General features: G+C 40.9%; 1 protein-coding gene across 1 annotated transcript; it reads right to left on the reverse strand.

Moving 5' to 3' along the window:
- Window positions 1-433: 433 nt before the first annotated feature.
- Window positions 434-9,628, reverse strand: LOC110071039 (sulfotransferase 2B1). Its single transcript, XM_072979926.2, has 7 exons — window positions 9,453-9,628; window positions 7,568-7,713; window positions 5,387-5,595; window positions 4,066-4,192; window positions 1,819-1,913; window positions 912-1,086; window positions 434-728 (listed from the first exon to the last, which is right to left on the reverse strand). Exons 2-7 carry the CDS (start codon window positions 7,704-7,706, stop codon window positions 619-621), a joined length of 855 nt encoding a protein of 284 aa, XP_072836027.2. The 5' UTR covers window positions 7,707-7,713; window positions 9,453-9,628; the 3' UTR covers window positions 434-618.
- Window positions 9,629-15,966: the final 6,338 nt, after the last annotated feature.

Raw genomic sequence — 15,966 nt, forward strand, 5'->3', positions numbered from 1 at the left:
TCTAACCATAGACCTTCCCCATATCTGACTTTTAATATCTTCCTATGAGCCAGTACCCAAACAGTGATGATAAGGATTAGCCAAGGAGGCCTTCTGTACACACATTTTATGTTATCATTGTCATTATTGTTTTTCTTTAATTAATAAAAAATAAATAAGTATGAAAAAAATTGTACTCTGTGGTCATGACTCTTCATCCCTGTCCTTCAGAGGAAAGCACCCCCAAATCAACATAGCCTCCAGATCCTGCTGCAAAGAAGCCAAAAGCCAACATTAGCTCAGGACAGTGACATAACTCTCTGGGCTTTAGAATTTAGTGTATAAGGCACACATGCAGATACGGGCTTCCTTTATTGACTGTCGCCTTCTGCTAATTACGCCATGACATTGTCCCTGTGATTTCTGCACATCAGAAGAGGAAAGAATTCCCTGGTACATCTTCTCATCTTTAATACAAAGACCCCAAAGTGTAGGCAATGGAGAATGTGAAGACTACATGATCCCATTCTCCACATACTCTTGATTGGTAACCTTGGAGATGGACAGAAGTTCCACAAAAGATTCATGCATAAAATATCCTCCATATCAGTAACAGCAAAGGGCGTAATCTGTCATTCTTCAATCCCATGGGAAAGTCACACCCACACCCTGCATTTTCTCCTGATAAACGTGGTCAAAGTGTTCACTCTGTGCCACGGTGAGGTGGTTCTTCCAGTCTCCACAGATCCCTGAAACACCACAAGAGGGAGAAGTAACTATAAACAGGGGGGGGGGTGTCAATGTACCAAAAATAATATGGTCAATGCTTTAATGAGAAACTATAAAAATATTTTAAAGAAATAAACACTACTGTAATATTGTCTGTCTCAGATGAAAAGACACGTGCCATCTCTTTTCAGCAATGCTTTTACCTTTCCTCATGAATTTTCCTTTACTGTGATCCATATCTGGTAATAGGGAGAAGTTGGACATCTTGTTGTCCTTCATGATTTGGAAGGAGGCATATTTCGCCACTTCATCCAGCTGGTGACTGGCCAGTTCCTTGCCAAGGAAGTGGCAGATCTTCTCCACACTGCCTCGCAGGTCCTGCAGCAGAGAACATCAAGGGACAGAGAAGTTCAGCCCCCCCATAAAAAATATCTTTTTTTTTCATTTTGCATGCTAAATTAAGTTAGACTGCTTCCTTGATCTTTAGAGTACTGCTAAAATACACAGTTACAGCAGTTTCATACCAGTTTAAAGGCCTTACCTGGAACACAGGATCTGCAGTTGGAGGAGGTTTTTAAAATTACTTCAAGAAAGAGGCTAAGAGATGCCTAAGAGTAGGGAATTCTAAGTTACAGGATTCCATCCACAATTAATGTGGTATCAATCTACTCTCAGATTGAGGTTCACAGAAACCCAGTATTCCTTTATCTGCCATCCAACTGAGCCAAGTGGACAACAGAGCCCTTGGAAACCTTCTGCCTGGCAAAAGTACGGTGTGCCATCGTGTCTCAGCCAACCCAACTCCTGGAAATCAGCTCAAGAGAGCTAAGACCTTGAATTCGGTTCGGAGAGTGAGGGTGGAGGGCAGATCCCGTCTAATATGGCCCACAAAAAAGGTGGGCTGCACATTATCACAGGTTCTCTGCCCATTCTATGTCTTCCATTTCCTTAAAAAAATCTTGCCTTGGAAGAGAAAAAGGTATCTTGCAGCCACAGAGGAATTTTTGGTTGAAATGTTAAAATATTAGACTTTTGGAAGATCAAACGGTAGAAAGTTCTTATGGTCAAGTAATTGGAGAAACATGAATACAGGGAAAGGGCAAACCAGACCTGATACAGCTCTTCATAAGTGATGACGAAGAGATTGGGTCTGTCCTTCAGTTCCAGCCAGCCTTTCACATGGTCAAACCAGGAACCAAAAACCACTGGAAAACAAAAACATATGCAATGAACTATAAAGAGCTGGGCATGGAATGTGGCATTTGGGCAGATGAAGACTGATATCCTAGAAGTCCAGTTTCACTAATTCAGAGGAAGGTGAACTCCAGGATATGGTCCTCATTTCAGCCACCAAGATTACAAATCTCACACACTAGAGGTTTGCATTGATCCTGAGCTGTATCTAACTCCTGCCCAGAGAGAGGTTGTGCATATTCAGATTCAGGGGGAAACGGTGGGCCACTTGCAGGCAGGAAATAACTGAGTTTGAGCCTTTTTTTTTCTTGCTATGAAAGCAATTTCTTCAAAGTTCTGGACCTGGGCACATAAACTTGCAAACAAGGCCTATGTTTACCTGCCAGTGGTGAAGCAAAAACAAGTTAGAATAGTCATTTTATTTTATTTTTTGCTTCCAGAGGGAGGGTCCATTTCTAGTGATGTACAAACGGTATCACCTAGTTTTGCTTAGAATTTTTCAAAGCTTGAAGAAATTTGCACAAAAGTGTAACTGTGATCCAAAAAGTAGTTGCATGTTCAGCTTCATGTTTAGTATGTGCAATCAGGCATCAGATCAATTGTATGGTCAATTGTGTAGTTAATTCCTCAAGTTTATTCTGCCCGTACTACAACAGAATTTCAGCCACTGGATACTTGGAAGCATTTTTCTTGATGTTTATTTTGTATGTCGCTATTATAAAGTGGCTCTCCAGGTGGCTTAAACAATTTTGAAAGAATAAAAACAGATAAAATGAAATTTAGTTAAAAGAATAAAATCATAGACTAACTCCATCAGAAAAAGCATTAAAACCAGCAAAACATAGAGATGCAGAACTTAGAAAAAGATGGAAAGCCATCAGCCTGCCTTTCAGCCAATGCTCTCAGAACGGCATATTGGTTCAATCCAATTTTGAATATGATGCAGTTTGGAAGAATGGTCTGGGATCCTGCTAAACTGGGAACTATTCTGAAGCTTCTAAGCCAATTATCACTGAACTACACTTCCCAGAATCCTGGAAAGAACCACCATTCGTTGGAAATGACCTAATGGCACATTAGTGTTGCTGTTGCTGCTGCTGTTGCTGCTGCTGCTGTTGTTGCTGCTGCTGCTGTTGTTACAACTAGCCTGTTAGTTCCTTCCTTCTTACCAGAGTTAGCAGATGAGGGCTCTGCTTGTGTGTCCCTCATTCTGAACCCTCAAAATCATCACACTTTGCTTGAGGGCCAGATCACATGAAACAGCAAATGCATATTTCCTCAACAGCATGCTCATCTCCCAGTGACCAGCTATGAAACATGACAAGGTTTGTTAAAAGCTCAGGGTAATGTAACAGACATTATTTTCCTCTTAAAGGAGTTCTATGTCAACTTATGTGTTCACTGTAAAGTCTGATTGGGCCCTGAGTGTGCCTGAGAAGGAAAGAGAGAGAAAACGAAAGAATGAAGGAGAAAGGGTGAACTGCTCAGCTTTGAAAAGACGTAGAGAGGGAAATGGGTCAGGAAAGGACATTTCTAATTCAGGAGAGAGATTATATGTTCAGTGAATCAACGGGGTGGGTTTAGGCAGAGTCTGATGGCATGATCACATGGCGTACAGCTCACATTTTGGACTGCTTGTGACACGACCCCAGTGCAATCTGTTTCCTGGTTATCACATGACCTCAATCTGTGTCCAAGGTGGACCTTTTTGAACCAACAGGAGAGATACTACTTTGGGGAGCAGCCTGGAGGGATTCCATTGATGGATGGAATGGTTGCTTTCAAAGAGATCTCCTTGGCAAGGTGACCATTTCCAGTGGGATTAGACATGCAACTTTTCCTGCCATATGATGGCACACAGAGGGAAAGCCTGCCTTTCTCTATAAGATTGCTTAATTGCCTAACTATGTGTGAGTGTATGCATGGATGGGTGCATACACAGCACGTACTCTTTTGCTGTGCATCTGTCTGTTACCCTGTACCTCTGGCCCCCGTTTCTCCCTTTCCTCTCCTGAAAGCACAAGGGGGCAAACACATAGTACTCCTAAAGGTCATTACAACAAACAACAGGAGATTCTTTGTAATATGAAAAAAACCCGGCCGTTTCCTTCTTCAGAGTTTTTTCCCCATTACAGAAGGAAAATGAACTGCCTCTTTCCATACCCTTCCCATTCAAGAACTTCTCCACAAACTCTTCCATGGTCCCAGGTTCCTCTAATGCATCACAAAACTTTGCAAAGTAGTATTGTGAGATCAGTACATCCTTAGGGTTTCGCATGATATAGACAATCTGTAGGAGAGAAAAAGTTATGTTTAGGGAAGGAAGCAGCTTCCACCCATGTGCCAAACTATTGCGAGCTATATTAGCCATGATGAAATGGCAAGGAAACCTCCTAGTGGAACTAACACAAAAAAGCTCTAATCCTTACTACACAAGTGATTGCACAAGTAATTGTGTTAGCCATTCTGCAAATTGTTCTGCCTGTACAAATGCTTGCATAAACCACTTTGACAATTCTTTGCACAATATACCATCCAACCTACCATGACATCATGGGATTCCTCTCTTGGAATGCAGGAAGGACATCATTAGATGCAGGTCTATCTTTTATATTTTATATTTTTAAAATATAAAAAAGGCTGAAAATGTTTCTTTTAATAGAATGCTTTTACTTTTAACGAAAACAAATCCAAGTACTTCTTGATTAGGCAGATCTCCTATCATGTTTCCGAGACTACAATACACAATAGTGTAGTAATAATAGTAGTGGTGGTAGCAGTAGTCATAGTAGTCGTAATAAGTAATGATTGAGATGATGAAAATGATGATATGGCATTCAGTTGATTCCAACCTAGGACAACACTTTCCAGGGATGTTTAAGTATAGAGTTCCCAGACGTGGTTGAACTCGCTGCACCCAGGAGTTCCCATGGCAGAGTGGAAATTCAAACTCAGGGTCCTAATCCATTACTTTATAAACTATACTGGATATGTACAGCTAAAGCTAATAAGCTAACTTCCTGTTTTCTTCACATGGCTCTCCAACAAGGTAGGAGTGGTCTACCCATGATGAGACCAGCCCTCCCTCTGGAAATTAGTTGCCTGAAATCCCAGTTTACTGAGATCTGGGGTAGATCTGCCCCTCCCATTCCTCCCCTGCATCGAGTTCTAATAACTATGTGCCTGGTCATAACATGGTAGCTTGTGGTAGAAGCCTAGTTTACTAATATCTTTCCCTTTGCCAACATCTTTATCAGGCTGCTGGGCCATTCTTGCAAAACTGGAGAAAAGAGTAACAATACTTGGTTCTTCTAGGAGTAACAGTGGAGAATTACACCCTCAGTTCACTAAATTACTCAGCCAGCTACTCAATACTTTATCTACTTTAAAATGGACTTTGCCTGGCCTAGAATTCCCTAGGTCACTATCAACAAACTCAGAGGACCCGAAGGTGAGTCTTGATTGATGACTTCATTCTGCTTACCTTGCATTTGGAATGCAGAAAGGACTTAGGGAAAAGCTGGAATGGGAGGTGAGTCGTCAGGAACCTGGGTGGAGGATAGTTCAAGGCAGCTTTCAGACCATCGACAGTCTCAATCCATGGTGACCTGTCACCCGTCAGCACACTCTGAACCCATGAGGGGTCTCCATCATGCGAGATTAAGCCCAAGATCTCCAACATCCAGTTGGTACCTGTTGAGATGGGGATGAGTCCAAAAGTCATAAGGTTGCTTCTTCTTTCATAATCTTCCCTCTTTATGTGCCTAATTCCCCCTTCCTTTGGACTTTCCAGTCATAGCTCCCGGTCTCTTGCAAAAATCAGTAAAGTGAAATCCAAGATATGGGAAATATCTTCCTAAACAGTTAAGAGCTACCCATCAGACACCACATGGGCAGGAGTCCAAAATCCACAAGCAGTTCAACATGATAGTGTCAGGATGACCAAGAGCCCTTCCTGTATTCAGCAGAACTGAATCCGCTTTTTAAAAAAAAATCCACAAAGAACAATATCACACAAAGAGGCTGAATATAAAGCAACATATACATTACATAAGAAACATACATGGTAGTATCCAAAACATTTAATTAGGTTTTCACGAATTCAAAGAGCTTTTTATTGAAAGGCAGAGAGAGGATGGACTGCGAAGAGTGGCAGAGACATGACACAAAGGAACTGCTTGTGGAACTTCAGACCATGAACTTAGAGGGGGAAATGACTTATACGTAGTAGGATAGCACAACGGTAGTGAGTGAGTACTGAGCTTGGAAAGTTATGCTTAAAAGTAATATGTTGCCGTTCCTGGTCGAAGGTCCCATAAAAGTAGTTGCTTAGAGTTATAGTTATATTTTTGAAAGCAACTCTCATTATTCACTACGTACCAATTTGTTATCTTCCTTATCATTTGAAACCTCAGAATGCTGCGAGTCACTGGTCTATGATACAAAGTGAAATAAAAGACTGAACCTTGATTTTGTACACTTTGTTGGCAACAAAAGTAACAAAAGGCAAATGTTGTGTAGGAGAACTTGTATAAATCTTTTTTCCCCTCACATCGAGGGGACACAGGATCCAAGCATCTTGACCAATATGTAGGATTCGTCTCACAGGAATATTCTTTAAATTTTCCTAAAACAAAAGCAAGTCCCAGAAAAACTTCAGCCACAATTAACATCATAGTTAAAAACATCACAATCGTGTTGTATAGGTCAGGTATTGAAAAAAAAAAAAAGAATTAATGCCAAGGCTTCATTATATGTAGTTAGTTCCTTTTGAACATGGTAAATCACATACTATGTCCTATTGGTGGACCAGTGGTCAGATATTCTTCTTTCCTCTACTCAGAGGTAGACATCATAACGGCCTTGACATTAAATGAGAAAGCTCTGAACTATGATGTTGAGTTGCAGTCAGCCAATCAGCAAGGTTCTTAATTTATTTATTTATATTTATTTATTTATAAAGCTTATATGCCACCCATTTAGACATAGTCTACCCTGGGCGGCTCCCAAAATGCAGAATAAAAACAATAAATATGTTTACAACATTTACATTTTTAAAAAGTAGACAAAGATAGAGAAAAAGAGAAAGTTACGTAGTGCCCGGAGGGAAGGCCTGTCTATCTAACCAGGTCTTGAGTTGCTTTTTGAAAATGCCCAGCGAGGGGGACTGATGAATCTTGAGGGGGGGGGGAGCGTGTTCCAGAGCCTGGGAGCCCCGTGTCTTCTTTTTTCTTTAAGGCTCTCCCTCGGCGTTAGCATCCTCAGTCGCCCCTCCTGGCTAGATTGGGTGATACGATTAGATCCAGGTGGGAGGAGCCGTTCCGCTTAAGCTTGTAAGTCCACATTCTTCTGACTTCATATTTATCTTACCTTTACAAGATCAGCTGAACAATGATAAGACTAAAGTAGACTAGCTTTCCACATTCCATGTGTTTGCTGGCAATCTATAATTCTCATTTCTCATGACTTGACTACAATGTTTCTTCGTTTGTTACCTTTTCAAACCAAGAAAATCTTAGCCTGCATTAAATCCTATTTTAAATACTTCTATTTTTTTTCAGCCAGTGTGTAATCCATATGTTTTATCTAAAGGGGACCTGTAAGAACATTAACTCCGGTGGTGAAAATAATCCAGGGATAAATGTTATTTCACTGCAAAACCAACCTGACTTGGGATAGCTGACAGTCACCACGTCATCATCAAGGAGCTGGAATTCATTTTCCGCATACCTTAGTGATTCCTCTGAATGGTAAAGTGTGGGGAAAAGGGTCCTCCTGTAGGTGAAATAAGTCCTTTTGGCCATAGAAAACCTGTAAATCCATCAGAAAGAAAGAAGAAAGGAGGGAGACTCTGCAATTTAGCATTTTAGGGCTTTCTTAAATGGAAAAAACAGTTTGAGACATACACAATTGATAACAGAATGGCAAAAACATGAAATATTATGCCTCAAAAGAGTTTTAGAACTTGGATGATAGGAGCTTGGATTTAGTGCAGTTGTTTGAGCAGAACGGTCAGCGTGGGAAAGAGGTGCAGATGGCAATTAGAGCTAGGGCTAAGAATGTGTATTTCTATGCAGAAGGACAGTCTCCAGAGACCCACACTTGGAAGAAAGCACATATTCATAGGTACACATAGTAGGAGGAGAGCACAGGCCCTCCACCTCTAAGAAGGAGGAAGGCAGGAGGAGAGTAGTCTGGGGTAACCGGAAACATCATCTAGGGGTAGCATTCTACATTCCCTAATGGACATGTCATCACTGAATGAGGGTATGATTCTAGTTACCCCAAGAAAACATTTTAATGTCATTATCACAACTAATAACTCAGGTTTCAAATATGAGTTCATTTTTGTGTTACAAAAACAAAGTAACTTATTTGTAAGTAACAGTACTGTTTCTAAGTTACCACTAAGTAGCTGCCGAGTAAATAAAATGGCTCCCTGCTGTGTGGCCGCCCTATGGAGGATCTTCACTGGACTGTGAGTTTTAAGCCCATTGGAACGCATTAAACAGGTTTTTATGTGTTTCAATGGGCTTTTTAATTTTGCTTTACGATGTTTTCGTTCTATAGCGATTTCGCTGGAACGAAATAACATCGTAATGCGAGGCAACACTGTGTGTGTGTGTGTGTGTGTGTGTGTGTGTGTGTGTGTGTTTATAACATGGGGGTTCAATTTTCTATAGAATCTGTGGGCAGAGTTGCAGGAAAGTAACTTTTCTCTTACAGACTTCAGTCCACAGTACAATCTCTACATGGAGGGGGGGGGGCAAAATGGTACTATTGCTCATAATCACCTGGTAAAACTATTTAAAGTAAATTATATCCCCAATCTTCTAATAGTGGTTGCTGTGTCTCTGTTTTGTTCCTCCCACCTCCAGCAACCCCACAACCAAAAGGAAACTTACTGTTTTGGAAGGAGGCAAAGTGTTGGTGTGTGATGGTCTCAGAGCAATTAGCAAAGCTTTTGTCTGAAGACGGGGGCGGAAGCACCTGCCATCCAGACGATGCCTCCAACCTGAGTCTGAACTCACCTCACACAAAGACCCGCCACAGTCTGTCATCTGCCATGAATTTTTGGGACACTTATCTACAATTTTCTGCACTATCCATGAAGTTATATGGCTTAGCCTGAAGAAATGGGATCTTCTCCATGAAAATTAGCCATCTGCCAGATTTCTTAGTGGTCCAATAAAAGGCATCAGCCTGCTAATGGTAAGAAGAGGGAGAAGGGTAGGGTGACTGGACAGCCGTGCCACCCCAGAGCAAAACTTCGTACATAGAGAAAGCACAGAAATTACTCTGTGCAGGCTATTCTACAGAGCCAAGCAGGTGGCAGAGAAATCTGGGGGAGCCTTTGGCCTCCATTAACCCGTTGACAGCATCTGTGCCAAAAAGAAATGCATGCTTTCGCTAAAGGAGGATCCATTTCATTGTGCAGAACTGGAACTAGAATCAAGGGGGAAGGGAATGGCAACTGTAGACACTCATTCTCAAAACAGATGCCAGACACTCCTCCTCTATGCCCACCTCCCCAAAGATTTCATACTTACCTTAAATTTCAACTTGTGTGGAGAGAATTTGATGAAATTCTAGCTTTGCAATTAGAAGAGGACACAAATACGTTGTCTCTCGTTCAAAGGGTCAGTCCTTTTGGGCGGCTTTGTCAACAGAATCCACCTGCAAATGAAACCTCCCTCTCCCTTTCCAAGGAAATGCCTCCCCAAAGGCTATGAAAGCAAGGCAGCCTTGGCCCACAGGGTCACTCACTAACTGCCCTGACTGGACACAAAAAGAAGAGCAAAGGTGTGGGTGGGGGGAGAAAACTCAGGAACTACCAGTTGTTATGCTTAAAAAGTTCTTCTGGCTTCCGGTTCCGATTGGGTTCGGCAGCAGTGTTCTCTCCCTAACTTTTCTGCTTTTCTGTTTTTATTCAGACCTTTTAACTTTTATATATACATAGTTTTATGTATACATAGTCTTCAATGAACAATGCAAAGAAATAGAGGAAATAATAGAAAAAGAAAAACCACAGATTTGTTCAGGAAAATCAGAGATATTAAAGGGACATTATGTGCAAAGATAAACATGAGAAAGGACAAAAATGGGAGGGACCTCACAGAAGGAGAAGACATCAAGAAGAGGTGGCAAGAATACACAGAGGAATTATACCAGAAAGATTTGGATATCGAGGACAACCCAGATAGTGTGGTTGCTCACCTTGAGCCAGATAAGTCAAGTGGGCCTTAGAAAGCCTGGCTAACAACAAGGCCAGTGGAGGTGATGGCATTCCAGTGGAACTATTTAAAATCTTAAAAAATGACGCTGTTAAGGTGCTACATTCAATATGCCAGCAAGTCTGGAAAACTAAACAGTGCCCAGAGGACTGCAAAAGATCAGTCTACATTCCAGTCCCAAAGAAGGGCAGTGCGAAAGAATGCTCCAGCTACTGTATAATTGCACTCATTTCATACACTAGCAAGGTTATGCTCAAAATCCTACAAGGTAGGCTTCAGCAGTATGTGGACCGAGGAGAATTCCCAGAAGTACAAGCTGGATTCCGAAGGGGCAGAGGAACTCGAGACCAATTTGCTAACATGCGCTGGCTTATGAAGAAAGCCAGAGAGTTCCAGAAAAACATCTACTTATGCTTCATTGACTACGCAAAAGCTTTTGACTGTGTGGACTACAGCAAACTATGGCAAGTCCTTAAAGAAATGGGAGTGCCTGACCACCTTATCTATCTCCTGAGAAACCTATACATGGGACAGGAATCAACAGTTATAACTGGATATGGAACAACTGATTGGTTCAAAATTGGGAAAGGAGTACGACAAGGCTGTATATTGTCACCCTGCTTATTTAACTTATATGCACAATAAATCATGCGAAAGGCCAGACTGGAGGAATCCCAAGCCAGAATTAAGGTTGACGGAAGAAATATCAACAACCTCTGATATGCAGATGATACCACGCTGATGGCAGAAAGTGAGGAGGAATTAAGGAAACTCATAATAAGAGTGAGAGTGCAAAAAACGGTCTTAAGTTCAACATCAAAAAAACTAAGATCATGGCCACTGCTCCCATCACCTCCTGGCAAACAGAAGAGGAAGATATGGAGGCAGTGACAGATTTTACCTTCTTGGGCTCCATGACCACTGCAGATGGTGACAGCAGCTACGAAATTAAAAGAAACCTGCTTCTTGGGAGGAAAGTGATGACAAACCTCAACAGCATCTTAAAAAGCAGAGACATCACCTCTGTGGTGCTGGAGGAGACTCTTGAGAGTCCCCTGGACTGTAAGGAGAACAAACCTATCCATTCTAAAGGAAATCAACCCTGAGTGCTCACTGGAAGGACAGACCCTGAACCTGAGGCTCCAATACTTTGGCCATCTCATGAGAAGAGAAGACTCCCTGGAAAAGACCCTGATGTTGGGAAAGTTTGAAGGCAGGAGGAGAAGGGGACGACAGAGGATGAAATGGTTGGACAGGAGGGCCTAGCCTGCTGTAGTCCATGAGGTCACAAAGAGTTGGAGATGACAAAACGACTAAACAACAACAACATATACATAGTTTATCAATTCTTTTTAGAAAACTACACTTAACTCCCTCTAAATAGCTTCTAAATAGCTCTCAAAGCAGCTTCTGAAGTCATGTATTTAGGGAGTCAAAACAACCTCCAGAATTCCTGTTGTTTTGCCAACACAACAAGGAAAAGGGGAGAAGAAACAGCAGAACTGCTGGCCTGCTGCTCTGAATTGTGTTACTCCTACCGACTCCCTTGAGTCAACAATGAGAATTTATCTTCAGGCTGGACTTTTTCTTTTCTCTCCTTGCTGATTCCCAACATTTGCTTCTGATGTATTGAGACTCCTGTTGTTTCTTCTGCTGTTTTCTTCCTCAACTCCAAATATCCATATTTGAAGTCTTCTATTTTATGCTGTGGGGGGCCTGAGTGATAAAAATGTTATTTTGCTCCATTTTGCATTAGAACTGACAAAAATCAAAGAAAAGGTTTAGTTTCCTTACTGCTTGCAAGTGCTTAATTCTACTGATTAAGCTATGCTCTGCATAATTCAGCCAGCAGACAACTGTATGAATGTTCAAAATTCTTTTATTCATCTCTTCTGTCCCTCACAACAAACCCTCTGCATATCTAAGGGCCGAAGTAGGATTGATTCCAACTGAAATGCATTCTCATATTGTGATGGCCATGTATTGGCTGAAATTGGCCATTATGAATGATTCTCGCATTCCTAGGAAGTGCTACACTGAACAGCTTCAGAATCCACCTCGAAAATCCTGGGTGAATTTAGCTAGACCCATTTTGGAGAACTGTGGGATTGACACAGATTTCCTTCCTACATTTATTTCAAATAGAGCTAAGTGCTTGGTTAAAGAAAAATATGTCTTTAAGTGGCAGGATCTCTGTGCCATCTCAGAAATGTCCTATAACTGTTGTTTCCCTTTGTATAAAACATCATTCTGTTTGGAGGACTACTTTGTTAATTTAACCTCAGTCCCTCTAAGAAAAGCGTTTACAGCTCTGCACTTTCAGTGTATGCCGACTGCAGTGTTAGTAGGAAGATATGAAAATGTTCCTTTTGATCAAAGAATTTGTATATGTGGATCAGGAGAACTTAAATGTGTTTCTCATTATTTGTTAAGATGTCCTTTATATGATCACTCCAAGAGCAAATTCCTCGCAGGCATGCTTAGAACTTTGTGTGACAGCCCTCCCTTGGCTCAACTCTGCATGCTGTGTGTGGACAGGGATGTATTTACTACCCATCAAGTAGCAAAATGTGCCCTGGCAGCAATGAAGATTCATGCCAAGCATCCAAAATCCTAAATCTTTCTTTTTAAGTGTAATTGTGACATGACAGTGCCACATATGTTTGATGCTGTTATTGATACAGTGGTGCCTTGCTAGACAATGATAATCCATTTCACTGAAATAGCTGTTTAGCGAAATCATTGGATAGCGAAAAGCATTTCCCCATTGGAATGCATTGAAACCTGTTTAATGCGTTCCAATGGGGAAGAATCATCGTTGTCTAGCAAAGATCAGCCATAGGAAAGCCGCTTTGCGAACTGCCGATCAGCTGTTTAAATCGCTGTCTTGCGAAGCTTAGGTCCTGAAAACACCTGTTTTGCGAGCGTGGAGGGAGCTGTCAAAATCGTCATCTAGTGAAAATCGGTTTGGGAAGCAGGGACCAAACATTGTCCAGTGAAATTTCCCCATAGGAATCACTGTTTTGCGAATCGCTATAGCGATCGCTAAAAGTCAATGTCTAGTGAAAAAACTCATGCAGGGTAACTGTCTAGTGAGGCACCACTGTATATTGCAATGACTTACGGTTTTAAGCAATTAACCAATAAAGTAAAGTATGTCAAGGCAATCAACCAGTTCCCAGAAGCACCCAAATGGTTGGAAATGAAGACAATGTGATGTACAAACAGAACTGTATAAAAGCTCGCTGTGAATTGTTATTATGGAGGTGGAGATGAACTGGATGGGATATCTGGTGTGATTTCACAGCGTTCCAGAAAGATATTCCATCCCCTTTCAACAATGAAAGAGAAACCCTGTGGAGCCAGTTCTTTTCATGTCATTCCCCTGAGTTCTGTCCTTGACCTATAAATTCTTCTGAGTGAGGGTCCTTCTTATGTCTGTCACCTGAGCTACTCCAGATCTTCTCTAAGACCTCCCTGGCTCTCAGCCTCTCAAGCAAAAAGGAAGGTACTTCTGAGCATGTGTTCTCTGTGCTCTGCTTTCTGCAGGTGAGTTGGAACGAGATGTTCTGGCTAGATCTACTGCCTGTTGGAATGAAGTAATTGGTGGGCTAAATCAAGGAGGCTAGGGCTTTGTTTGAAGTAAAGAAAAGCAGAGTAGAATTGATTAATGAAGGAGCATCTGGACGCTTCATCTGTACATCTAGTGCAAGAGCTAGAGAACAGAACAGACTTTATATATTCATTTGTATCAGAGCATTGCACAATTTAAAACTGTGGACATATATGAAATATAGGTAAAATTAAATATATATTCAAACGCTAAAATAATTAGACTATTCTGGCCAGAATTGGAATACTTCAGTAGTGTTATCTTGGCCATTTGCTAGATCTTCTTTTGTACACCTGGTGGAGCATAAATTACATGTGCATAAATGCTGCATTGATTTAATTTCTCAACAATCACAGAAAATTTGTCCTGTATGCAATACCCCCATTTGCTTATCCTTTGATCTTTCTACTGGAAGTCAGATGGTCCAGCTACAATCATGAATCTGTGAGACAGGAATACTGCTTGCTTGGGATCCTTCCTTCCTTCCTTCCTTCCTTCCTTCCTTCCTTCCTTCCTTCCTTCCTTCCTTCCTTCCTTCCTTCCTTCCTTCCTTCTCTCCCTCCCTCTCTCCCTTTCTTTCCTCCCCATTCTCACAATATAAGGAGCTGAAACTACCTTTATAGCTACAGTAATTGGAAGGACTCAAAAGTTCATCTTGTTTGAAGAAACTCCTAAGGTTATAGAGAAACACTAAAACCAGATAGGACAAGAAAAAACAAAGATGAATTAATGACAGAGAGATTTGATATAGATCGGTGGTAACACTCTCAGTTGATTTCATGATATAGTAAAGCTAAGCCGCAAGATTTTTATGTAGACAATACCCCCTTTGACAGAGTTCTCCTGGATACCAATTTCAAGCATATTAAAGTATTATATAATTTTTATTAGATTTTGATACCCAAGAGGAAGTGGGTAAAGAATGCATGATAAGGTGGGCACAGAATATCTGGCACAATATGAGTTTGGATCAGTGGGAACAAATATGGGAAAACAATATAAAACTTACTAAGTCAATAGCTTTTAAAGAATACATAATAATAATGATAATAATAATGATAATAATGATAATAATGATAATAATGATAACGATAACGATAATGATAACAACAACAACAACAACAACAACAACAACAACAACAACAACAACAACAACAACAACAACAACAACAACAACAACAACAACAACAACAACAACAACAACAACAACAACAACAATATATTTTATACATATTTCGTATTTTAGTTAGTTGCTTGCTGGTTAAATAAACCTTTTAAAGAAACAAAGGATATATTCTTTAACTCTGAAGACAAAATTAACACATGGAAACCAGGAATAAAGATTTAAAATGAATATTAAAAAGGTACAATATCTTCTGAGACCATATATACAATCCTTGTCAGGTGTGTCAAGGACACAAATCTCTGGGTCATCCATGAGAAGCCAGTTGATCACGAGCTTAATGGGGGTATTCAGATTTTTCCCCCGTGGAAACTGACCGGGGCTAATAATAATAATTAGCTTTTAAAATAATATTAATGCGTTTAATAACATCCTGGCCTAAGTTCCAACCAGACCAAAGTTATTGAAGCACTTATTGAGGGTGACTCAACACCTGAGTAGTAAAAGCTGATGATTCTACCTTAGTCTTAGTCCTGGAATTCCAATCGAATTCAGATCCCTGGGCCTGGAGATGTCGAGGGGTGATACAGGATCGGTCCCAGGTCCCAGAAGGAAGCTTCAGGAAGAAGAATTCTACCCCAGAGGTGGGAAATTTTGGCAGAGGGCAGATAGTCAAACCATGACCTACTGCATGAAGCATTAAACGGTAACATGTATATTAAACACACACACAAACATTTTGACACAAAGTCAAAACTAGAAATACCCAGACCTCCAGATTTCCAATTCCCATAGAGGTCAGGATTTAAAGTCACTTGCTCATCTTAATCTACTGTAAGTAACCTAAAATAAGACCTAACCTGAATATAAGCCCTAGTATGATTTTTCAAGATGCTCATAAGCCCTACCAAAAATAAGCCCATTAAGTGAAAACCCAACATCCACCATTGTGCAGGATTGTGCAGCAACCAGAAGAAGAGGGCCCCCAAAATGTAGGTCCATCACAGCCTTTATGTGGGCTAGAAACTTGGTTTTCTTTTTAAACAAATGCTGAGGATGAGACCTTGTGTTCCTTATATCAGTTCAGGCCCTTG

The sequence above is a fragment of the Pogona vitticeps genome, chromosome 9 (genome assembly GCF_051106095.1).
Source record: "Pogona vitticeps strain Pit_001003342236 chromosome 9, PviZW2.1, whole genome shotgun sequence".
In the NCBI taxonomy this organism is placed as follows: Eukaryota; Metazoa; Chordata; class Lepidosauria; order Squamata; family Agamidae; genus Pogona; species Pogona vitticeps.